The following is a 27,698-nucleotide window of genomic DNA, read 5'->3' on the forward strand; positions in this document are numbered from 1 at the left end:
CTAAAAATGCCATTAAAAGGAGATTTAAGTTAGCATCCTTTATTTAAGTGGATAGCAACTTCTGTAAGAATAAAAATAGTTGATTTCCACAATCCAGTCAGCACAAATCTAGTATGTTGTGTTCAAGCAAAGACACAGGTAGATAGGTGAAAAAATAGTTTATCTTAATATTTTTATTTAATAAATTTTGTTCTGAAGGCTGATGTGCCCTCTTATGTTGCAAGGTGTAGATGCTAACTAAGCTTCCCACTCATTTAAAAATACTACACTAGTATGAACTCACTACAAGCAGTTACCCTGCTGTGATTTCAATTTATAGGCAGAAATGCATAGTGTCATAGACTACTTGCATTAAAAATGTGCTAAATTTGGTTTATCAGTGCAACAACAAAGAGGTATCCAAGTGGCACATGTGTGGGTTTAAGGATGAGTTCTGGTGGGTACATGCATCTACCAGTGGGGCTTACACTGCATGCAAACCTGGATGTAATTGAAAATTCTATGTCTGGGTTTGGATTACAAGACCAAAAAAAAACAACTTATTTCTGTTAAAAGCAGCTGCAACTTTTATTTTATTGACCAAAAATGAAGCCCCCCACCCCCTGCATCATACACACACACATAGAAAAGGCAAGACCATTGTAACCATTCAAGTGAAGGATATGGTGGGCAAAGCTCCAGGACAGGCATCTCCTCAACACAGCTCATTCAGCACAGGTAATCCCACTCAGGTACTACAGTCTGTTTTGTTAAAAATCTCTACACACACACGCACGCACACGCACTCTCTGTGCATCGTTTCAGGTCGCTTTACTGCATAATTAAAACAAGAATAAAGTAATGAAAACATTGCAGTGATACAGCAACAGAGGTCTGAGGCACTCAGGGCAGAGAAGATGTTTTCTGGCAAATTTGGAAGTAGACGAGTCCATTTCTGTGAAGCACTAACCCCTTTCCCCCACCTAAATTCTGCAGTGCCAAAGGGAGCCAAGGGTATGCAGCACTTCATGTTCTTGGATGTGTGACAACAAATTCACCAGACATTTTCTAAGAGGTGTATTTTATGCCCATGATTGTATGATTTTTAATGTCTGTGTTGGCTTAAGTTTCTTGTGTTACAGTGGTGTAAGATGAAGTCTACAATGGGGTCTGAAAATTTTTTCATTACAATTCAGAAGAAAAAATTTATTCCCTCAGCAGAGACACTAAAGATGATAGAAGGGAAATGGGCATGGAAAAAGAAAGGGTAGAGAAAAGAGAGGCTTAATCAATCCACACTCCTTAACACAACCATTTTCAGCTCACCATGACCCACTAACAAAATATAAAGGGGTATTTATACCAATGTTGCCCACTCTATACCTGTCTGAGGAAAAAAAGATCAGTTTTCATAGCTGCCCCCCTAAGACTTCCCAAAAGCCTCAAACTCACTCAACCAAGGGAGAAGAAAATGACCCGTTTAAAAATTACCAAAAGAAAATGAATACAGTGTTGAACGTGTTTCATTTTCACACACTCAGACTTGTTTTGAGATACTTCACTGTAAGTCTTGCAAATCCAATCCCCCACAGCTACTGTGGATGTACTTTTTAAAGATGCCCCACAGTTAACAGACGTAAGGATCCCATGAATCATGGGATCTTTTTGGTTCTTGTTGCATTCCTTTACCTAGGCAAGTCTGATACATCAGCTTCACCAAACTTTTGGTGCAGGAGGCTGCCTGCAAGTACTGCTTTGCCAAAAAGCAGCTTATTCCAAGCAGCTGCATATAAGACAGACTTTGTTAACTTCCCATCCTATCAAATCTCCAGCAAGAGAAGCAAGTCCTGCCATTAACACAGTGTGCCACCCACAGTGGCAATCACCACCAGCAGAGAGATGGGGGCAGAATTAAAGGTAGCCCATTCTTGTACGTGCGTGTCTTTCTCCCTTCTGCCCCCTTCTCAAGTGATAAACAAACAAGGCCCAAAATAGTATCTGCAGAAGTAAGAGCAAGTCTTTGGAATAAGAAATGCTTAAAATCTCAGGTGCCTCTCACAAACCAAGAGTGACAGGGCACACTGAAATGGTGAAAAAAACCTGGATCCCAAAATATCAAGTCCCAGTGGGAAAGCTTACCCACGCTTTTCTAGCTAATATCATGGCAGCAACAGAAGCAGTTGTGGGTCTAATTGGAAGAAAGGTGCTAAAGAGATAATTGAAGAAAAAAGGAAAGTACAGCGTGAGTGTTGTAGGTAGGAGGAAAGCAGGAAATTCTTTAAATTCTTCTCTGCTTTTGCAGACATTGGGTCAGGTTCTTCGAGATATTCCTCTTATCTACAATCACCGAGAACAAAGTAAATGGTGACATCTTTCTAGTCTGTACTCTTAAAAAAATGCATAGTACAGGGGCAAAAAATAGATATATATTTCTGGTTCTGATGCACCTGCTCAGTGTGGGCTATCACTGGGTCATGAAGTGGGGGCGAGTGCTGTCCAGGCGGCGGGTCAGGATCTCGCAGCCCGTGTCTGTGACCAGCAGCGTGTGCTCAAACTGTGCCGAGCGCTTCCCGTCCCTCGTCACCGCGGTCCAACCGTCGGGCCAGGTCTCGTCCTGCCAGCCACCTGAAACAGAGAGCATCACTTCCTGCCAGCTTTTAAATAACAGCCATCACTCCCCCAAAGAGCAATGAAAAATCTACCAGCTCTACAGGATAGAACCAGCACCCTGTTCAATCACTACTTAGGAGCAAACGAGAGTAACCATTTTACTCTACTGCTAAACTGCTCACCTTCACAGATCATTGGTTCAATTGTAAATACATGGCCTGGCTTCATCACTCCAACTGCCTTGTTTTCTGCAATAAAATAAACACTCAAGTTAGAAGGAAGAATACCAGGCTAGTAAATTAACAAATCCTTGTCCTGACAGAATACAACAGAAACACAGTAAAGTCCGAAAAACCCTTCTGAGATGACCTGTTCACTTCTCCATTTTTACATATACATAAAAATTTCCTTTAGCTCTTTCCTTCTCCCCATCCACCAACACTGTAATACTTACTCAAGATGCTTAAAATTAATTGCTGTCTTTCTCTCCAATTCCAAGTGGAATTTAAACTCTAGCTCTATAAAACACTGAAAAAATATAATTCAGGAATTTCTGCACATTTCTATAATGGAAAATCCTAATTAAAAAAACAGAAGTAAGAAGCACTCAAGATATTTAGAGAAGGCTTGGAATCTCCTTACTTGTTTGCACTGAGCCATTAGCTCCAATAAATTGTCAAAATGTGACAGTGGTTAAATAATCCATGATTCCATTAATGAAAGACACACTGCCTCCTCATCACCTGGATAATGGGGTCACAGCAGTGTCAGAGGGATAATGCTGTGTTCATTAGCTAACATAAAATAGCAGAGCATTTTGAAGCATCCAGGACAATAGCACAGGAACATTTTGATGTTAAATGCACTGAAAATGCTTATGTGGAAGCACATGAACTGATGGACAGCATGATTCCAAGAGTGCAGTTTGACTGGAGAAAGGCTTCAGTCCATTTCCTCTGTCCTGTTTCACCTGAAGGACAGCACAGCTCAGATGTAACTGAGCCTGAGAGCTGGAACAAACTCCAGAACTGCACAGGAACCATTCGCTCCAAGCTACTTTGCTGCTGTACACATTTTGCATTCATTTTACATCCCCCTATCTAACCTTAATTGTGTTAATTTATTACACTGCCTAAATCACCTAGAGGCTTTAAAAATCTCAGACATCAAGCTGCCACAACAGCGACAGAACATTTTTCTTAGGAAATTATCTTTTTGCTCTTCAAACTCCTTTCATAGTAGGCTAGAAATAAGCAGCAGTGTTCTTTTTTCTCCAAGAGGCTTTAAGTCCCTCAGATATTTCCACTTTTGCTGTGACTCTGTATTTAAAAATACCAGAATCTTTCTTTCTGGAAACAGACATATTTGCCCAATGAAAAAAAAAATTCAAAGTTCCAAATAGCCAGGAAAGATAGAAATTTCCTTTGCATTAGATTGGATTTTAATTGGTATAAAAAGCTCTCCCCCTCCAAAGAATCCATATTTTCTTCATTTTACACAACAAAAAGTACATACCAGGAATTGACAGCCCTTTACCCTGCAATTAACAGATCTTCTCTGTTGTCAGAAAAGTATTTTGGGGAAATGATGACATGAAAGTCAGGAACTGCTAGACTATATTCTATAACCATAACACATGTTAAAGCTCATTAGGAGATGGGAAGATGGAGGCACCTGTCAGGTCTGAGGAAATAAGTGTCCTATGATCAGGGCAGCTTTACAGCTGAAGTGAGTGTGAACTGCTGATCACTGCCTCATGATTTTTACTCTGCCCTTAGTTGTCCACTGGCACTTAACCTTATGTCCTTTGCTTCTGTGGATGTTGTTTCTTAGTCTTGCTTGAAAAATTGTTATGGTGCCATGGACATTTCCAAAAACTACCACTACTGGGGGAATGCTCATTCCTCCTCTGCCATACACTAGGATAAAGTTTCCAGAAATACCAAATGACAACACTCAAATGAAATGAAAGAAACAGGACCCATATTCAGGAACAACACCCATCTATACTATTCAAAGAGCTTTTTATTTGCATCTCCAAATGGCAGTGAGGTTTGGCATAGAACTTCTAAAGAGAGAAACATTTGGCAGTTCATGTCAGACAAGAACGTCTAAGGGAATTCAGCTGGGAATTCAGGCAAAAACTTTGAGCACTTACCCAGTACTGATGAGAGCTAAGACTAACCATTAGTGCAGGCAGATAATGCAGGCACAGGTTCATAAAGCATGCTATGGTTCAGAGTTAAAAAACAAAAATTATTTCTCAAGTGCCAAAATGCCAACCTGATGGCTCAAATAAATTGGGTGCATTCACTGCAAATCACTTGCCTACAGGACAGCTCAAAGGGAATAAATACTCACTGGCATAATGGGGCACGTTAGGAGCCGTATGGAAAAGTTTATGGATTCCATGCCCGCAGTAGCTCCGAACCACTGAAAATCCATTTGCTTGAGCGTGTTTCTGAATTATGTTCCCCAGCTCTCTGTACCGAACACCAGGCTTCACTGCAAAATTAAAGAGACACAGAGGGGAATTGAGAGAGCTTTCCTTCAACACAACTAACCACCAAACACCATCTCTGTAGCACTCATGGCTTGTGTGTCCATCTGTTCCAGTGTGCAACTTCCTATGATCACTTAATCCACTGAGTGTGTATGTGAGTGCAATAACTTGAGACAGGGAAGAAACTGTCTCATATTAAAAAAAAACAAGAGAGACAGAAGAAAACGCCTTTTTCACAAGGATACTACTTTCTTCCTTTCATGGATGCAACTGCTCACATTAAAAGGATATCAAAGTTTGAAATTAAAGGACTTTCAAAGTACTTGGTGAGCTCTCACACCCTGAGCTGCAGCGCTTTTTGCAATGAATGTAGGAACCATATTTTAATACACACTTATCCCTCTACTATGTGGAAAATGCACACAAAGGACTGATATTTAGAAAAATAAATACAGGGAAAATGGGTATCTCTACTCTTAGACAAGATTCTCGATGACAATGCTACAGCAAATAAAAATGTTCATATTCAGGTTTAACTTTTTTGACAATCCCTTTAGGAAGCCTTACAAGTTAGAGAATTTGAAACACGAAAATGATGTGAGAAATTCACTTAGAGCACTTGGACAAGGGAGTAATAACACCACAAAAGAAACAATGTTACATCATTCAGCTAATGAAGATTCATCCCAAAAACAACCTTGAGCCCCTTCAAACAAGATATCAAGCTTTCCCGAGACTATTCCCAACTCCCTAAATATATGCTGCTTCTTCAGGAGCCACATGTGTGGTTGTGTGGAGCCATCTTAAGCAGAGTTCACATAAAACTTAAGCTTTATGTGAAGCAACTATTTAATACAATTCTCTGCTAATGCAAGCGACTACAACTGAAACCCTTAAGCTGAATTTACAGAAAATAACAAGAAACTTGTATTACTGGAATATACACGCTTCTCCAAAAATTCAAAAAGGACATGGTGGGGAAGAGATTAATCTGTGGTGTTTGTGCTAAATAGCTGTGAAGTATGGGGTTGACAGCACGTGCAACTCATTTCAATGGAGCAAGGAGCCCTCTGCTTCTCTCTCATACAGCTAGAGCTCTGCTGGTCCAACACCAAGATGTTGAGATGATTTAAAGAGGGGAGAGGTGACCCTCTTTTAATAGGTGAGACACTTTCTGCCACAAATCCTACTCAAATGCAATGTCTAAAACCCTTTAAAACACATTACAGCATCTAAAAAATTGGTAAAAAATACTTACAGTGAGAATTTTAATCTCATTGTAATGAACACAGGGGAATTTCTGTCATAGTTTCTACATCAAAGCCAAGATACAAAGGTTAAGAGACAACACATGTAACAACTGCTATAAAAAAGTACAGGATCAAAGATACATGTACACTGTTCTGGTTTAGCTCTAAAAACAAAGTGGTCATTTCAGAACAGTAATCCCACAAAAACAGGTAATCTGTTCTTCACAGCTCAACGTGGCAGTAATTTCTTGATCACACAACGGATACACAAGACATCAATCCTATGGATTTTTGTCTTTTCAGCTGGACTAGCTATCTCCAAATTATTAACCCAAATTGTGCTCATTTTAATGTCTTTTATTTACATTTACTTTTCATTAAATGCAAGTTTAAAGCCTTAATATATATACTACCTTAAACTTCAAACTTTAGAGGCCAAGAAGTGATTAAATTATAATGGGGATTTTAAGAAGCTGCAGGGTACAAAAGATACAAATGGTACAAGTACCTCCAGGGACTTGAGAAATTCTTCTTTTGTTTTCTGAAGTCAGAAAGGTAGCTGCATGTTTATCTCATTGTATATCTTGATGCAGCTGCCCTGACTGTTATCTAAGCAAGATAATTAAAGCTCTGTAGGTACTGGAAGATAAGGATCTGTCTTCTCTGGCACACTGCCACACAAAATCAAGAGCTCATAACTAGCTTTATGAAGTAACCATCAGGTTTGGCAGGGCTAAGGAGATATGTTTAGGTGCTCACACAATGTTTTACCTTATCAGTTCACTGTGCAACACCATACAAATTATAAAAGTAGGGTTTTCCAAAACATAATTTGCTTGTTGCATTCTCCAAGTTACTCAGATTAAGGATTCTTACTCATCAATGGTCAAAAAAAGGCTGTTTCCATGTCAGTATCATCAGCAGATCAGCTCAGCATCAAATACATTTTCCTCATCAGCCCACATTTCAAAAGAAGTTGCAGCCAGCACTCACAGAAGCATGACTGCATTACACAGCACCCATCATCAGCTGGTGATCACACACCAGTGCTTCTGTGTGCTCACCAGGAGTCGCCCTGAGCAGAGGCAACACGAGCAAGCATTTCTGAGAACCAAAAGCTTCCTGCTGCAGGCAGGGCTCACCTGCATCGATGGCTTGCATGAGGCACTCGTAGGTGGTCTGGACAAGCCTCCTGGCACCCTCGTCCACCTCTCCGACATAGAAGGTCTCGTTGAGATCCCCGTGGTAGCCGTTGCGATAGACGGTGATATCCACTGCCGACACAGCACAGACGGGAAGTTAGCGCCTGCTCCTCACCCCTGCCTCCCACTGCTCAAACAACAAACCTGAACAAATGGGGCACTCCAACTGTGAAGTGTTACTTCACAAGAACTCCCTAAGAAAACTCTTCCAGCAGAAGCAGGTCCTTCATGCTTATCCTGTAGAGTCTATATAATAATTTGTAAGTTAGTGTTGCACTGGTGAACAGTTTGATTTAATGAAATAAAAGGGGGAAGAGGAGGAAAAAAATCCTCCAACAATGCAACACAAAAACAGCAAGCTAGCATTGGTTTTTTAAATATAAAAACGGGAAAGAGAAGCTCCTTGATCTATGGGGATTTACCTGGCTATTGTACTTTCTCAGAATTAATTCCAGCACTTATAGGGGGAAATTAAATTTTAAAAGGTATGTAGTCCTTGTTTTGCATATCAAGTTGTCTTGCTATGGCAGAATGGGAACTTCTGTTTCTAAGTCTTTGTTGGTCAGCTGGTAGGTCTAATAGCTGCTAGATCACCAAACCCACTAGAAGGGCCAATGCTCTGGTATTCATGAAGAAACCCACACCCAAATCCTCTCCTAGGTAAACAGTCATGAAGGGAGCTGCAGTGTTCAGTAATACTTTAGGAAAATCATACATGAGCTGCTGAGAGAGATCAATATCATCTTTATAGGAAGATGTGGGAAAACACATTTTGGTCTCAACAACTAGACATCACTTGCAACAACTAGACATCACCTTCTGGATGACATGTTCCTGTGGTTCAAAAAACTTGTTTTGGACTTTGGCATGGCTTCCGGGCTAAAAAGTTTTAAATAAAGAAAAAGATGGACGCTTCCTTTCAGTTGTTCATTGGGTACATTCCCTCCAAGGAACTTTTTTTATCCCTCCTTGTAAACTGTTCTGGTCCTCCTTTTCAAGAGGCTTTTGAGCCTCTACTTTACAGCAAAGAAGCCCAGTTCTTCCTCATGATAACAAAGCAAAGGCTCCAAGCTCAATCAAGTGCAGGAATGTAGACAGAGATATGACTAGAGGCTCTTACAGAAGGTGCTCTCTAGGGCTGAGGTACAGCCTTGGCATGCAAATAGCAGAGGTAAGACACTGTGTAGATGAAGCCAACCATATTCATTACAAGGTTGGAGTACCTCTTCAATTAGAAAAACCCGAGAGAATTCAGATTGTTCAGCCTGGAAAAGGCTTTGCGGTGACTTAATTGTGGCTTCCCAGCACTTGAAGGGAGCCAAGGAGAAAGATGGAGAGTAACTTTTGCAGGACCATGTACAGAGAGGACAAGGAGGAATGAATTCAAACTGAGAGTAGGTTTAGATCAGATAGTAAAGGAAAATTCTTTACAGTGAGAGTAGTGAGGCACTGGAACAGGCTGCCCAGAGAAACTGTGGATGCCCCATCCCTGGAAATGTTGAAGGCCAGGCTGGATGGGGCTTTGAGCAACCTGGTTTATACTCGAAGTGTCCCTGCCAACAGCACAAGGGTTGAAGCCAAATGATCTTTAAGGTCCCTTCCAACCCAAACCATGACTCTATGAGCTGGGCTTCTTAGGCTGGACTGCAGCAATGCCAGAACAGCTGGCAATAATAAAGAGCTGTGCAAAGGCATCATCTTTGAAATAGAAGTAAGACAAAGGAACTTTGGCATACATTGTTACATGTACCCTAGAGCTTAGAGCTTTCAACATACCACACCTTACCTAGACAGGGGCAGCAATCATGAGACTTGTTCTGAAAAGGCTGGTACCCACAGCACTGAGATGTAGACTTAATAGCTATTATTACAAGCCAACATGTATTAAATATCTGATAATCTAAAAAAATTACAACCTGCTTCTAGAGGTAGATCAAACCTTAGCATACTCTGTGTATTTATTTACAGGTAAGAGAAAAGCAAACCAATGCAATAAACAAAAGTGAAAATGTTTGTACAAAAAAAGTGTCATTAATTTTTACTGCCAAACCAAGAAGAAATGAAGGTTAAAACAAGACAAATAATTTATAAAAGTATTTCTCACCACCCAAGAAGGCCTAAGTACCTTGAGTACCAAGAACAAAAATCAGCTGGTATTGTTAGGCTGTGACATGCTCAAAAAAAGATAACATGCACCTATACAATGCCTGCACATTAGGACCCTTTACAGTCATCATAATCATCAATGAGCATAGCCAAATTGCAACAATCTAGAGCCATCTAATCAAGAATTCACACGGAACTAATCCAGTTGAATAATTCAATATACATTCTATTCACTATATATACACAGCCTGGAACAAGTGGAATCTAGCCTACAAGTGGAATACTCAGGCACTATACTAATGCACAGATCAGGGTAGAAGAACTAAAGCTCTTAAAGTGGCCTGAAGTTCTGAAATTATTTTATTTAATAAATTCATTAATTAAAGTATGTAAAGAGTAGAGGTAAATGAGAACAACCTAACTGGCAAATGAGAACAAAAGCCTCTCTTAAGAAGCTATTCTAATGATGTTGCCTGCTTCTGAAACATCACCTTATTGCATGGTTTAAGTGCACACACAATAAAAATGCTGAAGGTTCATTTTCACAGCACTTACCATTAACAATATCTCCCTCCTGCAATGGCCTCCTGTCAGGAATTCCATGACAGATCACTTCATTCACTGACGTACAACACGACTTGGGGAAATTATAATAATTCAAAGGGGAAGGATAACAATTCCTTGCAATACAAGCCTAAATAGAGAAAATACAATTTACACTAGTAGGTTTTGTACAAAGAAAAAACACTGTAAAAAACATATGTGCAACAGCTTTACAGTAAGAATGACAGGCTGAAAAGCAGTGACTCCAGAAAATAAGATTCTTCAAGCATTTCCAGGCAATGTTTTTGTTATATCTTGCATCTCTTACCAGGAAGAAATTAAAGCTACTTTCATTTTGTTTCTACTCATTTTCATCTTTGACTGCAAATGCTGAGATATTCAGGTTTGAAACAATGCATGGCAATACTGACTCAGTCTTAAAAAGTCATTTTCAATTACTGCTTTTAAGCACTCAGTCTGAGATTTCTGCAAGACACATAAGCTAAACAAAATAATATTTAGCACTATTTCCCCCCCAGCTTTAAAACCTTAAGGTGTTTCCCTTTCACTGTAATAACCTTACTGTATTTTTGCAAAACTGACACATTTCATATATATTTACACATACATATATACACATACTTTGTGAGCAAAGTACTGAGAAAAAAAAGTTGTGTTACCTTTATTTTTTTATTTTTTTTAAATACTGTTTTTAAAACTGAAAAATACCAATTAGGGATATCAGTCACTATCAACAACCTGCCAAAGTTTCCATAAACTGTTGAGGAGGGGTAACTCCATGTTAACTACTAGTTGTTCATATTAGACATTGTGCCTAAGCAAGCAGTTTGATGTTTAATGCATTAGTTTGTGTTTAACAGTTTTGAACTGTTTAATGCAGTTCAACAGAAGTCTCCAGCCTAATGAAAGCCATCTTAGCTCAACACCTGCAGATGCAGACAAAAAGGAAGCTCTCTAACAAACTTAACTATACCAAAACTGTTTCCTTTCTCACAATGCACAGATTAAATGATTCACAGAGAAGACAGCAAAGCAAAGTTCAAATATCTATAGAAAGTTAAGGCAGGAAGCATTCTTGAACATGTTTTTTAAACACTTCACTGGACTGTGGCTTTATTTTGTCAGACTGCATCAAACATCTTGTTTCAGTTCTCTCTGAAGCACCTCAGTTCTGATTCCCAATCATAAATAATTTAACTTTCTCCTCTGTATGTCTCAGCCAACCACAGAGTACAAGAAGTCCATGGCCTACAAATGATGTTCTTTATATAATGGTATCTGTGGAGCAAAAAGGGTTTAGAAGAAAGAAAACATGATGTTAACTGAGAAAGCAAGTGAAGAAACTTAGAAGAAATCTGAAGCCAGAAATATGGAAGCAACTAATACAGAGAGAGGCCCCGGAGTTCCTAAATCACTTTGAAGCTACATTGCACTGTAGCTCATTTCTGCCATCTGCACTACCCACCAGCTTCAAAGTGGGAAACAGTTTGAAATAAAGAAATGGAATTCATGCAACAAAGAAAACCACACAATAATCATTTAAAATAAAGTGATAGAAGAAAACACTTATAAACACCAGAAGAATAATAAACTTATCTTACTAAATGGACAGCATGATCAATTTCTTCAGTAGTTACTCCTGGTTTCACCATCATGGCAGCAACATCCAATACTTCTCTAGCAAGCTGCAAATGAAACAAATAAAAAATTTAAAATAGATTTTAAATTGATCTATTGGCTCAACTTAAGTTAATTTTAAACAGGCCAGGACTACTCTCTACAAGATTTGTAACCCATTTTTGACAGCTACACTGAAATAACCAGGAAAGCTGTGTGAAGTTGGGTTCTAGAAAGACTTTGAGATCCCTCCAGGTCATGTACTCAGCCACCTCTATGAGAGCTGACAATATCCCAGTTAAGGTTTGGACCACATTTTCCCTGAATGCCATAATCTTAAATCAAACTACCTAATGCATTTCAAAGTTTGACTTTATGCACAAGGAAGTGATTATAATTGAACAGCTCTTTTTCAAAAATTTTTAAGGATGGGGCTTTGTTCTGCTCTTTAGTTTTTACTTAGTACCAACTCCAAGAGAGGAAAAAGTTCTCATTTATGCACTATAAAACATATTCTTAACAAACACAATGTGTCAGGCACAGATTACCTTACTAGTAATAACAAATGCACAAAACAGATAAAAGTCATCCTTCTGCTTGCAAAATACTTTACTGGGAACTGGGGTCACAAGAAGGAAAAAAGCCAGAAGATATCAAGCTTCCCAAACTATTTTTCAGCACTCTAAAGTGGTTTGAACATTTGTACTCTCAAATGTGCTGTGAAAAAGGGGTAAAATTATTACAGATTTTTAAAGACTGTAAAGGCACCTTGCCAGAAAAATCAAAACCCCCTTACCCTACACACTACTCGCATCCCTTCTATATCCTCAGATGACAGTATTTTTATTTGAGAGGTTCCTTTTAAAGCTTGTTCTGATTCAGACATTCCTGAAAAGAAAAAAGGGAGAAGACTAAAAAAGACAGAAAAAACCCCATGCTATACAGAGTGATGATTGCTACACATATCCAATCCAGGAACTTCCTTAGCTTACCAAGGGCAATAGAAGTACAGACTTTCTCACCACAGCCTAAAGAAAGAAACCCACCATGCCACAGTATGATGATATTATTCAGATTAATTGGAATTCATAAGCCTTCCACAACACCATAATGCCCCATGTGCTCAGGAAACCCATTCACTTACTGCATAAAACCATCATGTCCAGTTAGTCAAAACACAATCTTAAATACCAGGTTGACAAGGAAGTTGTTTTAGTCACAGAAAAGCATTTTTCAGCTGCTCTTAGAAAATAATTAGTGAAAATTACATTCTAGCACAGTCATAAAGGGTTACATGAGCTTGGGAATATACCTGGTTATACTACTGCAATAATCAGCGGACAAAAACATGTAAATCCTTCCTACCAAATTCTGTGCAATCTCAGCTTTATAGATGAGCAACCCCATAAAATCCAGTATTTTGTGTTGTTTTAATATTTACACTCTTTAAAAAATGACTATGGAATATCTTAAGATTAAAAAATAATGCTAACAGACTTCATAGCAGCCTTTTGGGGAAATGCAAAGCCCCAATACTGGTATAAAAAGAGGAAAATACCAAAACAATCCCAAAAGTAAGTAATTTTGAAAGTGCATTCCCTCTCTGTCCAAAACCAGTTGGAACTCATACCCCAGTTTTCTTTTGGGGGGTTGCATACTGCAAGGTTTCCTTGGTTTTATTATAAAATAATACATTTTCAACAGATACACTGATGCCACAGAGAATGGTTTAGTAGAATTTATCTGTGACAGTCAATTGATTGCTGCTTGTTAACAAATTAGCAACAGAACCAGGACTTGTATGTTTGAGATAAAAAAAAAACCCCAAACCAAATTAACTAACTCTCCATTTCCTGTACACCTTTGAAAGACAACCCATTACAAACTTTGGACTTCCAAAAAATACTTGCAACCATGATTTTTTAAAAATGAGTAAGTTACTGTGGAGCAATAGTTAAGGTGAGAACAGACAAGAGGTTCCCTTCTCCAGTATCTCCTTCATGCATTAAAGGCTTTTTCAATGGAAAGGAAAGCAGAGAGCAAACATAACACTCAGAATTGTGATTTGTTTCAGGTTACCTAGTGGGTGATCAGCATAATCCGGTCTCTGAATATAACTTGGCACAGGTCTTGTGGGTGTCTAAACAAATCACAGGCAAAGCTGGTTAGGTTGCAGCAACACTTATTATAGTTACAAAACCAGAATCACACAGTAAAATTACATACAATATGAAATATTTCATGTGAAATATGGCAAAATCCATTTAGAAAAAGTTGCAAAGTATGTAAACACTCCAAAAATTCCAAGTTTCAATCCCAGACATTCTGCTGTTACCCCCTATTGCTATCATATTATACAACTTTTAATAACTAACTGTACAGCTTTGTAAAAATCAAATTTTTATTGTCAAGTGAATCTTACTGGTTTTATAATGTATTATGCCTTATTGTAGCATTTTTTTCTGCTGCTTTCCAGACTGCAAGTGCACTAGTGTCAAATACATCCCTCTTCTCTTTAGCAAGAGAATACTTACTTCTAATCATCATCTTAGTCAAAATCTCTAATTCCACTTGCATCAGTGTTACAGCAGTCACAAGACAAAAAAGCCAAAGTTCAGAGATAACACAACTAAATTACTTAGCCAGTGAAATGTCCCCAACACCTTTTACTCCAACAACACTAACAAACACACATGGGCTCAGGTTCAGCTAATCTGTTCTCTAATGAGCCTGTAACATGGAGAAGACTTAGAGAGAGAATGCCACTGGGGCAGCTTTTCTAGCAAAGGCCAATTAGAAAAGACAAATGTAAAGAAAATGTCATTATTGCTGCAAAAAAAAGCTTCAGCTTACTCCATGTACAAACTTGTACCAAGTTAAAAATACAGTTACATCTGTATGTCCCTCTGTGTGTGTGTAATACATATATATATACAGAGTTACATGTCATCATCTTCTAAACCCAATCTGCTTTCACAACCAAGGATCTTACTGACCTCTGCTGTTCTTCACCATTCCAGTGCAGGAGATTACTGTAACCTCTGTTCACCAGTTCACTCACCACGTTATTTTAAACCACTTACATAATATAATAAAAAACCCATTTATTTAAATTTTAAATTAATTCACCTGAACTTTTTAGAAACAGACTGCTCTATAACGGGTGAGGACAACAAACAGCTGGGAGATATCAGCTGAACTAGCACTAGCTTTTTTGCAGAATAAATGTCACAGTGTACATCCAAAAGGTATGACCTTAAAATAAAATGAACCATGATAAGGACAGCCATCATGTCCTTGCCATGGGGTTCAGATTGAGAAGCTCTCCTCCTTCAGCAAAAATGTGGGAGGTCATCAGGTCAGGAGTGGTCCATGAGCTGCTCAGAACACAGCAGTGCTGCAGTAGAGTGGCACCTTTTGCTTACCAGTGGGTAGTGTGGCCTGAGTTTCCCAGTGTAACGATAACCAGACCAGGGATTTGTGTTGACATCACCTTCCAGGCTCCAGGAGGAAACTTCACGCTTAGCTTTTTCATCTTCTGAAAAGATAAGAAAAAGGGGGAAAAAAAGTTGCAGCAGCAAAACCTGTCCTACTAAGAATGAGAACTGTGGTGTCTAGAAAGTGACTTAGAAGTGCCTAAGTCTAGACTTGAGTCTTTCTGGAATTTCAGATACTGATATATGCAAGTGTAAGTAGTAGTCATCATTTTGTGTTGTCCATTCCAAATTCAGATTCTTCCCACCCTATTCAACAGCAAACTGGGGAATGTCAGGACTGAATGCACAAAGGAAGTGCAGTAATTAAGTTGTTCTTCATTTGCAGTTTTATAACACAGTGCTTGTTTCATTCCTGGGAAAAAAGCCTGTTTCTACAGAGGCACTCAGTATCCCTTCAATTAACACCCTTGCACTGCAGGGGAACATTCCTTCCCTGTGATCTCCCTTAGCACTCAGTGACCAAAATGACCTGAGGTGGGAAGGAGACCATCCAAAGGTGGAAGGGAGGCCATCCTACTGTCAGGCTCAACACATGGAGGCTGCTACCCCTCCAGAGCTGCTGGAGAGAGTGCAGGTCCTGCCACTTCTGCAGTTCAGGACATACGGTGCTCACACCTTAGGAGATGGTCCCAAACTGCTGGAGCTTCCCACCTCTCCAAACCTTGTGAAATTCACGTCTGATCTGGTCCAATGACTGACTTCATTCACAAACAACATATTCCTATGAGGGCAAATTGAAGGTGTTTAAATAAAGGATTGAAACAAGCAGATCCTGAGCAATACCAAAAGGAGAATTCAGAAACAGAAAGCAAGGGTTAAGGAAGAGCATAATAACATTAATCTTTAACTCATAACTGGATAACTTGTTTGTTTTCTCTTTTTATGTCTCAGAAGGATGAAGAGGTAGCAAAAGGTCTGCCATTGCAAGCCTAATGTCAATTCCTCAGAGCCTCTGTGGCTGACATCTAAGCCATCTGCTCAGATGACATTCAGTTCAGATGAAACTGAGAAATAACAATTTGAAAGTCCAAAGCTGTTCATAATCACCCAAATTAACAGGATGCAGAATGCAAGTGTGAACTACTGGATCCCTACACTGGGAAGGCAGAAAGAAGGAAAACATTTGTAATTATCTGTACTACTCTATTTACCATCCAACATTTCTCATGAAAAAAAGAAGCTTTATTGGGTTTTAGGAAAGGAGGTAAATTATTTGAGGATGTGAGTTTCTGCCATATCACTTTTTAATCCTACCTCCCTTTTCATCAGGGCTTAATGAAGATAGGCAGGGTGGTGGCAGGGAGGAGGCAAGGGGGCAGAACTGAGGTCTGCCCTCTCTCTGGTTTTAAACTTAGGGGTTATTTTCACTACTCAGATAAGGTAGAATCTACCAGTCTCCTGGTACTTCTGTGACAGAGCTACCAGCTGTCACTAGGGCACACAGATACTCTTACTACTTTGAAATGAACTCAGCAAAATCCTAGCTATGATACATCCTCTATCAGTGGCAGCACCATGCACACAAGCATCCTCCCTTTTGTCCCAAAAATGTACAGAACAGCTGCACTCTGACTCACTTGTGTTCCAGCAAGTGTCTAATCACAAAGACTTTGCAAGAACCTTTCCCACTGCACTGCCTTTGACTGCATTAGACATCAAAATGCTATGAAGGAACACTGCCCTACAGTAGTGATTTATTATTCTCCTTGTCCTTTATTTCAGCACCACTCCTTCTGTGTCCATATACCTGGCAATGTAGCTCAAGCAATAATTCATGCAAATAGAAAAGTGAACAGAAACAAACACTTCTGTGAACCTCTGCCTCGGAAATTTTACACAGTGCTTTAGATTGTTGAGAACTGGACAAAATTTCAGATATGCATCACCCAGTGCCAGGTATCTTGGGAAAAAACCCAATACCATTCCAAGGTGAGAAGCACAGAGCAGCTGAGGTTGGAAGGGACATCTGGAGGTCATCTGGTCCAATCCCCAGCTGAAGCAAGGCCACCTACAGCTCACTGCACAGGACAAAACCAACTCAAAGAAATATGAAAATGCATTTTAAAAAGTAATGTACTTACTTGCTTTCTTGTGTAGTAACTTATGAGTAGCCCAGCTTCCCTTAAAGCATTCCTAGAATTGCAAACAAAAATGTATAAGTATATGTTTTAAGCAGTATTTACATGGACAGACATGCCAAGCTGACAAAATGGAGAAGCAAATGGATTTTAAAGAAAACTGGAAGACTGTTTTTATTAACCCTTGCAGCAATATGCAGCAAATGCTACTGGTAACTGCTAGTCTTAGCAACAGAAAATACCACATTCAAAAGTTCATTAATCAGAATAGGCAGAAAAAGCACAGCCAAACAGACAACACCCATGGCAGTGAAATACACTGACATAATCCTACATATTGACTATTTTTCATTATGTAAACACCATGGTGGCTGCAGGTTGGCTGAAACAGAGTTTTTCTCTGTACCTGACCTTACAGCACTGCAGTGAGCAGCAAGGTCCTCCCCTGACTCCAAGAAAAATCCACCTCCTCCTGCTAACTGCATCCCTTCTGCCTCCTGCTCCAGCACAGGAAAGCAACAGAGGCCAATTAGCACAACCACAGGGGAACTAATGAAGTAGACTAAAGGGCGGAAATGAGGGCTACTGAGTGAAAATAGGAAATTGAAAAAAAATATTGAGAAAGTTGAAATGGAAATCAAGAAAAGAGTGACTGTGGAGGAGTCTGGCCTTTTCTCTTCTTCCCAAGCACAAATAGAGCAGTTAATGCAAGGAACAAATAATCAGCAAAGGGGCAGATGGAAACGACTAGCAGCTGGAGAATAAAAAAGGACTAAGATGAAGAAAAGACATGAAAGAAAGAGATTTAAGCAGAAAAACTGCAGAAGGCAGGATAAAGGTGATCCTTTAAGGTACTAATTAGCAAATTACTTGGGTTACTAGCAGAAATTCTAAATCAATGCCTATGTGCACTCAAAACATCCATTAAGAAACTGCTAATTCTAATTATTGACAATTACAGCTGAATTTCTGAAGAAAGAGGCAGGAAGCAAACTGGTTTACTTTCTAAGGAGAAACAATACTAATGCTGAATCAACATTGTAAAACTACCACCCAGAGCCAATAACTGATTCAACCTAAAGTATACAACCCTCAACCAGCCCAAGACAACACATCTGCGAACTGAGCCCAGCTTGTAACATCCTACCCTTGCTTCAGGGCTGCTCTGGAGCTCTCTGAGCAGTCTGCTCGTGTTGAGCCCCCCTCTCCCTCATTAGTCTTGCAACCAGCAGGTACCAAAGTGCACCCACAAACACACAGAACAGTGGTGCACAAGCACACCTACGTTCAAAGAGACCCTGCTGTGTGTGTGCTGTCCCCTCATGACCACAACCAGCTGCTCCTTGTGTTGTGGTGCCCCACACAGCAGCAGGGACTGCACTGCCAGGCGCTCTGAGAGCAACGCTTCCGATGCCCGGAGAGAACGCCACTTCCAACAGCAGCCCAAGTTCACTGTCACACTTACATAACCCACTGCAACACAGACCTTTGCACTGCACTGTTCTCTGCTGGGCAGCTGGGAGGAAAGGAACAGGTTTGAACTGAGGCCTGCTTTAGGGAAAAGAAAAAGAATAAAAAAAAATCTAAAAATGCTATTTCAAGGACACTGGAATAACCAGTATAGTTTTAATCCCCTTTCAAACACGAGGTCTTTGTTCTGAAGCATAAAAGAAGGACTAAGCAGCCAAGGACTTAGAGCAGCTACCAAGTCTGCAAACCTAAAACCCACTTTTTTGAATATAAAGGAGTGAAGGAGGGAGGGAGTGAAGGAGGGAGGGAGTGAAGGAAGGAGGGAAGGAGGGAAGGAGGGAAGGAGGGAAGGAAGGAAGGAAGGAAGGAAGGAAGGAAGGAAGGAAGGAAGGAAGGAAGGAAGGAAGGAAGGAAGGAAGGAAGGAAGGAAGGAAGGAAGGAAGGAAGGAAGGAAGGAAGGAAGGAAGGAAGGAAGGAAGGAAGGAAGGAAGGAAGGAAGGAAGGAAGGAAGGAAGGAAGGAAGGAAGGAAGGAAGGAAGGAAGGAATACATCAGCTGTGGCAATTACTGATTGTAGTTCATTCTCTGCTTTCCCATTAAATTTTGGGGGATGTTCTCCAATGCCCTGGCTTTGTCCTATACCAACAGCCTTTCCACTGCACTGGCCCCCAACCAGAAAAAAACAGGCAAACACAGCACCAGGGACAGAAGCATAACTTGAGGAACTCCATTTTGGCTTTTCATTTCCTGCAGCTGTGGACAACCTAAGATGATTCTGCATAAGGCTGTCACATGCCTAAGTTGTCCCAAACATGTTTCTGAGATTTTACTTGCCCTCTGTCTCCAGAGGAGCAGTAGCTCTGCCAGAATTCCTGGGGCACAGCTCCAAAGGTGCAACCATGTTCACTACAACCAGACACCCGCACAGCCATCAACTGCAACAGGCACGCACAGCACATCCAGAACATTTTGGTGAGCAGGGGCTGCTACAAGTGCACTGCACAACCCATCAGTCTCTCTGCCTTGGTCTGACACTGTTGGAAGGCACTCACAGGACATGCTGCACATCCACCCACAGCCCATCTATTTTGTGTAGGATCAGTCATACGCTCCCTGCGAGCACTGCACTGACCGGGTACACACAAATTATTTATATCTAACAACCCACAGCAAAAGCACCACACTGCACATGACTGCAGAGCTCTGCCTTGGCAATTCCACACAAAAATATGGCAGCTGTCATCTCACAGGGTGGAGAATCATAGCTCTGGCAACAAAGCACTCCCAAAGTACCACTGCACTTTGCAAACACCCTCACCCTCTATACTGCAGGCTTCCCAACAAGCTGTGGAAGAAACCTACTCTTTCTCTCCATCTGGGCCACTTTTTGGAGTATTTTCTGGAGAAAATCATGCTTTTCACTGAGCCTTCTCCTGACACATCTACTTCAATCTGGCTACTGCCATTCCTGTCTCTTAACAATTCTTCTGTGCTCCTATCCAGGTCAGGATAGAAAATTTTCAATGACTAAATAAACAAAATCCAGGGGAAAAAATATCCAGGGTGACTTTTAATATTAAAATGAAGAAACTAAAGATTTTTTTTTTCCAGATAGAGTGAAAAAAGGAACATGTGACACAGCATGGCTATATTTTAAAGCATTAGCTTCAGTGGGAAAGTACACAGGAACAATATGAATTTGGCCTCAAGTTCCTTGGAAGACTTCCTAGTGCTTCCCAATTCAAGCACTACACAATCCAATATCATGCCTGATATTAATATCCCCACCCTTTGCACCTAAAGCATTTTTCTTTTTTATTGCATGTGACTTTTACACCTCAATCAAGACAGACATGGAAACACTGAAGAGGACTCTACAAGAAGAGAGGTCAAATGTATGACCAAAAAAAAAGAAAGCAGAGGGGTAATCCTTGACTTGTTTAGGGCAATCCTGGGTACAACTATTCCATCAGAAAGAAAAATATAAATGTGTCTTCTAGACAAAGGCAGCCAACATACTGAAACCTTCAACAACATTTCTGGCTTCGGGACATTCTTAAGCCAATCCCACTGGTTTTGTGTTTAGAGACAAGGTCAACCCAGTGTTCATCAGAATGTATCAAAAGGTAACCAAAGGCACAACCAGCACTACCATTTGAAAAGATTCCTGCTGGATTCCCTTGTGGAAGATGTGCTATTTCTGAAAATGATTTTTACCTTAAGGACTCACCCAATATCAAGAGAATCATGTGACACGGCAGTATTGGTTTTATAGTAAGGTGCATTTTCACTATGAACACACTGATCACTACCAAATACCTCGAGGTTGGTTTTTTTTTTTTTTTTAATCAATCATTGAAAGAACAAAACCCTCTAAAATAGTTATTGAAGTAATTAGGGGAAAAAATTCTTCTATGTTTATTGTCATTTTTACAATAATAACAGAAAGCTTCTTATTGATTCAGTTCATGTATGCATACAATCTGACTAAGAGGTGGAAAAGTACAGCCAACTGCAAATTCCAGAGGAAAAAAGGATGCTCAATCAAGATTAGGATATTACTACACTACAAACTTCTGTACAGCACAGAGATAACAAACTAGATTTAAATAAGCTACCCAGAGACATGGATGCCCCACTCCTGGATGTGCTCACAGCCAGGATGGACAGAGCTCTGAACAACCCGGTCTAGTGGAAGGTGTTCCTGCTCATGGCAGATTGGAACTTGATGGTCTTTATGGTCCCTTCCAAGCCAGGCCACTCTATGATAGCCAAGTCCACCACAGCACAGAGCCCAAGACAGGCTGACAGTGTTTCTGCACTGCCTTTGCATGGGAAAGGCTCATTTCAAGTTAGCTCTGGCAATCCCCCTGTCAGCACTCCAACTTCCACAGAATCACCCCCTCCATCCTCTATGGTCATCATTTAGAGTCACGGCAATGAATTTCAAAAATTTTCTACTTTACAGAAAATTAAAAAAAAGAATCAAGACTGTGAGGACAGACTGTCTCTTTGCATGTCATTATATCCTGAACTGCAATGGACAAACTGCAAGTGCCAAGCAGCACACTGTAGCTAAAAATACTCTGAGCAATCTTTTTAACAGAATTTACAAATGTCCTTTAGAATGTAAAACTGTCTGGGGCTTAACCTGAGACCAAGTCATTTTGCATAATGAGAACTCATTTTTAACCAAATACCTTAAAGGTATGCAAAACAGAAGACAAAAAAACCCCCTCTGAAGTACAGCATTAAGTTTAATACCAGGCTATCAATTATATATACATATTAAATACAATACAGATTAATTCATATTTTACCCATAAGTACAAGTATGTTGAGGTGTTAATACATTTGATGTTAAATGAAACAGTTGATACTTTTCAGCATAGTGAAATACTTCTAGGGCAGTACAAGCCCACAGAAACAGCCTCCAGCCTGAAAAACTCTGTACAAAATTCCCAAAGCAGGACACATGAATAGTCAGTTTTTCAGAAGAGTTGGATATGTGTTTTCAGAATATGTGTTTTCAACTCCAAGAGAAGCACCTACATTCAGAGCCTTGGTGTCTGCAGGGTTGATTGACTTTCTCCTTCATCCAAGACCCCATCTTACCCTGAGACTCCTGGGTCCTTCATGACCCTTTGTGGAAGGGACTGCATTTTGCAGCTCTTCAGATTTACAGAAATATCCAACTGATTTTTGAGTGTAGTGAAGGAACAAGGGACCAGAGGAATTCCAACTGGACTATCCTGTCAGTACATGGAACACTAGCTCAGCAGGTCTCCCTACAGGAGCCTGAAGTTTTACTTTCAGAAAGTCACGAGGGCTCAGCTTTCATATCTCACCAACAATCAGGTGCTTACCTCAGACACAGGTATTCATGGTGATTTATAGGCAATGAATGTCAGCTTTCTGATGAAAGAGATCTGATTTTCTAGAAGATGGTATCAGCTGAGTGCCATTTATGCCTGAGGAAACTCCTGTGCGCTGCAGCTGAATCCAGCCTATTTCAGGCACAAAGAACACTGAACCAAGGATGAAACACTGCACTGATGTCCTATGGTCTGATGTGAGAGAGGACAAAAAATAGTTTCATCCAGCTCTACTGCTCCCTGCTCCCCCATCCCCAGCACATTGACAGTGAAAGGGAACAGCAAAGCAGCAGATGGGACAGCAATCCTCTCTTCAGGTCCACAGTTTTTCACAAATCACTGTCACCTTGAGCATCCAAAGCTGTCAAGGGCCCAGGCCTGACTGTCAGTGAAAATGTGCCTTCCAGAAAGCAGTAAATTGTATATAAACTCACTGAGAGAACAAAACAGCATTTCTTTGCTGAAGAAAATCATACCCCACCTCAGATATCAAGAGGTATCACGAGCTATTGGGAGGCATCCACCAGTGCAAGAGAGACACTGACCCTGACTGTACAGTTCAGAGAAATGCTACCCCTTCAAACACCCAAAACACACACGGCAGAGTCACCAGGTAACCCCAGTCCTCACTTCTGACTCCATAACCAGTCCACTTCATACACCTGGGGCTGACAACACAAGGGCACACAAAACAGGAAGGGGCAGCACTTCTCCTTGAGTAAGTTATGACTACTACTAGGATACAGCCCACGGCCACCAGCTCTCCGAGAAACAAAAATGGCAAAGGCCACTGACTTCAGAGGAAGAGAATGTTTCCCCAATGTGTCTACAAGTAGGTATTTGTGAATCTGGATGGAGAAATGGCCCTGTAGTAGCATCTAGTCCACACCACAGTAAACCTATTGTTTTGCCCAAGACACTTACATAAGTATTATGAAAGATAAAGTTTTTCACAAAAGTAACACAAAATCACTCATAAGTGATCCATTCACAATTAGAAGGCTCATATAAAAATGGTAACCGGAGTTCTCAAGAACAGTCACTACTCTCCCTTTCTTTATCCTTCAGCCACTTGTAGAAGACATAAAAGAAATGCAAATTGTCTACTTAAACACAAACTCTTTATGTATACCACACACAATGTACACACAAGTGACGGTATCTGTAAGGCAGATTTCACAATAACAAATTCATCTTAGCAAGAGAAACTCTACACCTGAGATGTGATGCTGGACATCTGTGTGATTTCCACATTCAGAAGATAAATGAATTACTGTATCTCGCCATAAGATGATAAACACACACAACACTGCAATAAGTCTCTAAATAAAAAGAAAACCAGACAGTGAAAAAAGGCAGCTGGTAGTGACAGTACTTGATTTACTAGCCTAAAATATTACTAAGGGTTAACAGCAGACAGAATCCCCCAACAGAACAGTTCCTCTTGTTACAGCTTGAAGTGAAAGGGAAAAAAACAAGCCAGGGTTCAACAGGCCACCTCAAGAGCTTCTTTGCTGCTAAAAGCCATTTTCACCTTGTCTCCATGACCAGTTCAAAACCTCCCTGCTAGGCAATATGGCCCCCTTTCCATCCATGATGCACAAGCACAACTATTATTTAGCAGCTGTACCCAGCTTCCAAGGTGCCCAAAAGTCAGAGAGAAAACAGTGTTGGCTCAAAGGAATCCCAGAGAATGTCAAATTTCTCCAGCCTAAACATTTTCAGAGCATGTTGCTGAGGCATATGTTCTGATGCAGAGAAAGAGAAAAAAAGTAAGTGACCAGAATAACACCCTTTCTCCAGGAAAGGAGAAACACAAATGATAAATTCACCAGGGAAATCATTGTCTTGACACAATCTACTTGGAAAGTTCACTTCAATTCTCTATGTGCAGTCATGAAAAATAATTTTTAATCAATCTCCACACTACACTGGGATCCTCAGCCCTATACTTACTATACCTCCTATACCTTTCAGTCCTATATCAATTCTTTCTTAGCAAATGATATGTTAGTGATTTATAATCCAAACACATGGCTTCACATGGTTACCATTCTACAGCAGTTCACAATTTTCTGTTGTTTAATCTTAGCACTAGGGAAAATAAATTCCTACAAATTTGGTTTTAGCTCTGATTGGAGTTTTGGCTACAAAAAAAAGTCATTGTAGGCTTCCAAGCAGATTAATTACCAGGTGTCCATGCCCATACAGATGCTTTTACCTGCCAAGGTGATGCCAGATAGCTTGTGGCTCCCAGTCCACCCTCAGGCCAGAGGAAGCGCCCACACACCTGGCTACCACCAGTGCATTCCATAAGGACAGGCTGACTTTATGGCTGGGCTGAACTGGGCCACAGTGGGCAAGCCTGCTCTTCAGCAGCACACTCCTGAAGTGTTTCATGACCCTGCAGTGCTAAACCAGCAAAAAAACCCCAAACAATTAATGCAACTCCTTTTCCTCCATTTGAAAGAAAACTCTGAAGGCCTCAAGTGGCTCACCAAGGAATCAGGGACAGCCTAAGGCAATGGGTAGAAGCGTGCATCCTCAGAGGGAGCTACAACACAGGCTGTGCTGTGAGGTGGAATAACATCCTAGGACCACTCACTAGCTTACCTAAGAGTTATTTATGCATGTAAGACCAGAATGGAAAGAAAACCACCAAAGAGAGAACTCCAGAAAAGTTTCACTGATGCTAACCAGTCCACTGCTGTCAGCTGAAACTCGCTGGAAGTTCAGAGAAAATAAGCTGGAAGTTCACCTGCCATGTGCTTATTTGAAGAGGCAGCCAGGTTGTCAGCAGCACCTCCCTCACCCTCCTGACTGTGCCTGCCAGACACCGGGGCAGGATGGCAGCGAGTCTCCTCCATGGCACACAGCGGGTGACAAGGACAGCTGGAGCACTGGGACAGCTCCATCCATGCTGGGCCAACACAGGGCACTCAGCGGGGCTGAGGGTCCTTGCCACAGGATGAACACGGGCACGCTTCTCTCTGTGCATGACATTTCTTGCACATCTTTAAAACAGGCTGTCACTAATGTCCTTCTCTGTAACACCTTGCCCCAAAACCTCCAAAGCACCTTCAGTGTGCTTACCCACATTGCTGATGGGCACAGCAAGGCACAACACGCCCCAAGTCACTCAGAAATGAGATGACTGGGATTCCCAGTTCAGTAGTTCACTTTCTAGGCAGGACAGCTTTGCAAGCATGTTGTCAGTTATCCAGCAGCCTATTTTAACAAGCCAAAAAGTATTTCCAGTAATTCTCCTTTTTTCTAAAAGCAGCAGCAGATATTTCCAAATAATTAAACTCAGTATATAGAAAACCAGAATCTCTGCATGGAATTAGCTGAGTTAGAGGTGGGAAGGAGGGGAGTGAAGATGTAACTGGAACTCTTCACACTGGCCTGTTCGTTCTCTTAACAAATGGTTTTGTCATCACCAACCAATATTTGTATACACTGATGATGCATTTATGATGAATTTTATATCAGACATGTCAAAACAGAGCAAATCCTAGAAGTTAACCACAAGCACCACGTAGGAACTAGAGATGCAGAATTGTCAGAATAATTCTGAGCTGCAGTCACTCTAATTTGGCAGCAACTCCCAGCATAGGGCACAGAGACCTCAGGGGAAAGTACCAGAAGCTGTGCAGCGGGTGTGTCACAAGCACGTGGGAAATTTTCCCCATGTCCTATGCAAACCATAACTATCAGCTTACACCCTGACTTGGAAAAAAATTATTCCCAATTAATAAATTAATAATAAATAATAAATTAATCTAGCTGATGTGACTGAATTATTTTCTTATGTTTATCCACAAAAATCCAGTGACTTTACTGTGTCATAATTGTGACAAGGAAAGCCAGTGTTAATCTCTGAACTGAACACATAAGTCCTTACTGATTTTGACAGAATTACACATACAAAAAGTTCAAAGGATTAGGCTATGTATTTCAGTGCGCATTTGAAAGTTAATTAAAAAACCAAACAAAACCAAAAGGAGCCCCACAAACAAAAACGACACTCAAACAGTCATCAGACTGTCCTTTCTATAGAAGGACCACACTCTGTTACCACTGTGGCCCACAGAACACGTCCAATTTTCACATTTCTACGTGGGAGCTGACTGCTCTATGACATGTGGCCTAACCTGAACCTTCCTGTTTGGCACCCTCAGAGCAGAACACCAAAGGACATAGTGGGAAAAAAAGAAGTTAGGAGTGAAAAGGGAATAAGACAAAAACGGAAGAGTGGCAAATAGTTTTCACAAAAACTCATAACTTAAAGAAAATCTGTTTTCAGAGCAACAAGTCTCCCGGTGTCTATCAAAGCCGAGCAACTCCAGAGCAGACGCCGGCAGGGAAACGCAGCCGCTGGAATTTGATGAGCACGTCCTCACTTTGTCCCACTAAGCCTTTATTTTTAAGGGGGGCACACGGACCACCCACCCCTTCAGGCAGAGAACATCCGTGCACCCTCTCACGAGCGCTCCGGCTGCGCTTCGGTGCCGCCGAGGTCCCGCACCGCCCGCGGCCACGAGGAGGAACGGGGTTCCCTCCCCGCCGGGGCCGCCAGCCCGGCTCCCCCGGCTCCAACAACCGAGGAACCGAAGGGGAACTTCCCGCCGGGTCCCCGGCCGGGCGCCGCTGGCCCAGGCTGGCGAGGGGCGGGCGGGCAGAGAGGCAGAGCCGGGCACGCCGGGCCGGGCCCGGGCGGCCGGGAGCCGGCGCGGGGAGCTGGATCGTGCGCCCGCCGCACGCCCGGAGCGCCGAGCGAGGGGCTGGGCCGCGGGGGAGCTCACCTGCGAGCAGAAGTAGGAGCCCTGGATGCCCAGCTTGAGGCAGGTGGGGCACTGCAGCTTGGCCTCGCTGCTGCAGCCGGCGGTCTCGCACACTCTGCGGGTCTCCACCGCCGCCGCCATGCTGCCGGGCGGCCACGGGGGAG

The 27,698-nt window shown here is 41.3% G+C and overlaps 1 protein-coding gene across 1 annotated transcript; it reads right to left on the minus strand.

Annotated features, from left to right (window-relative positions):
- Window positions 1-542: 542 nt before the first annotated feature.
- METAP1 (methionyl aminopeptidase 1) lies at window positions 543-27,692 on the minus strand. The gene is made up of 11 exons (XM_058024867.1): window positions 27,556-27,692; window positions 17,410-17,461; window positions 15,257-15,369; window positions 13,911-13,971; window positions 12,628-12,719; window positions 11,816-11,899; window positions 10,206-10,344; window positions 7,485-7,616; window positions 4,951-5,094; window positions 2,772-2,837; window positions 543-2,604 (listed from the first exon to the last, which is right to left on the minus strand). Exons 1-11 carry the CDS (start codon window positions 27,673-27,675, stop codon window positions 2,444-2,446), a joined length of 1,164 nt encoding a protein of 387 aa, XP_057880850.1. The 5' UTR covers window positions 27,676-27,692; the 3' UTR covers window positions 543-2,443.
- Between the last annotated feature and the right edge of the window lie 6 nt (window positions 27,693-27,698).

This window comes from Melospiza georgiana, chromosome 5 (genome assembly GCF_028018845.1).
Source record: "Melospiza georgiana isolate bMelGeo1 chromosome 5, bMelGeo1.pri, whole genome shotgun sequence".
NCBI classification, from domain to species: domain Eukaryota; kingdom Metazoa; phylum Chordata; class Aves; order Passeriformes; family Passerellidae; genus Melospiza; species Melospiza georgiana.

Coding starts and splice junctions, on each gene's coding strand:
- METAP1 (XM_058024867.1), bottom strand. CDS start 27,675: ATGGCGGCGGCGGTGGAGACCCGCAGAGTGTGCGAGACCGCCGGCTGC. Junction 11,900..12,627: donor GGATGCGAGTAGTGTGTAGG/GTAAGGGGGTTT, acceptor TTTCATTTGCAG/CTTGCTAGAGAAGTATTGGA. Junction 2,605..2,771: donor TGAACCAATGATCTGTGAAG/GTGAGCAGTTTA, acceptor TCTCTGTTTCAG/GTGGCTGGCAGGACGAGACC.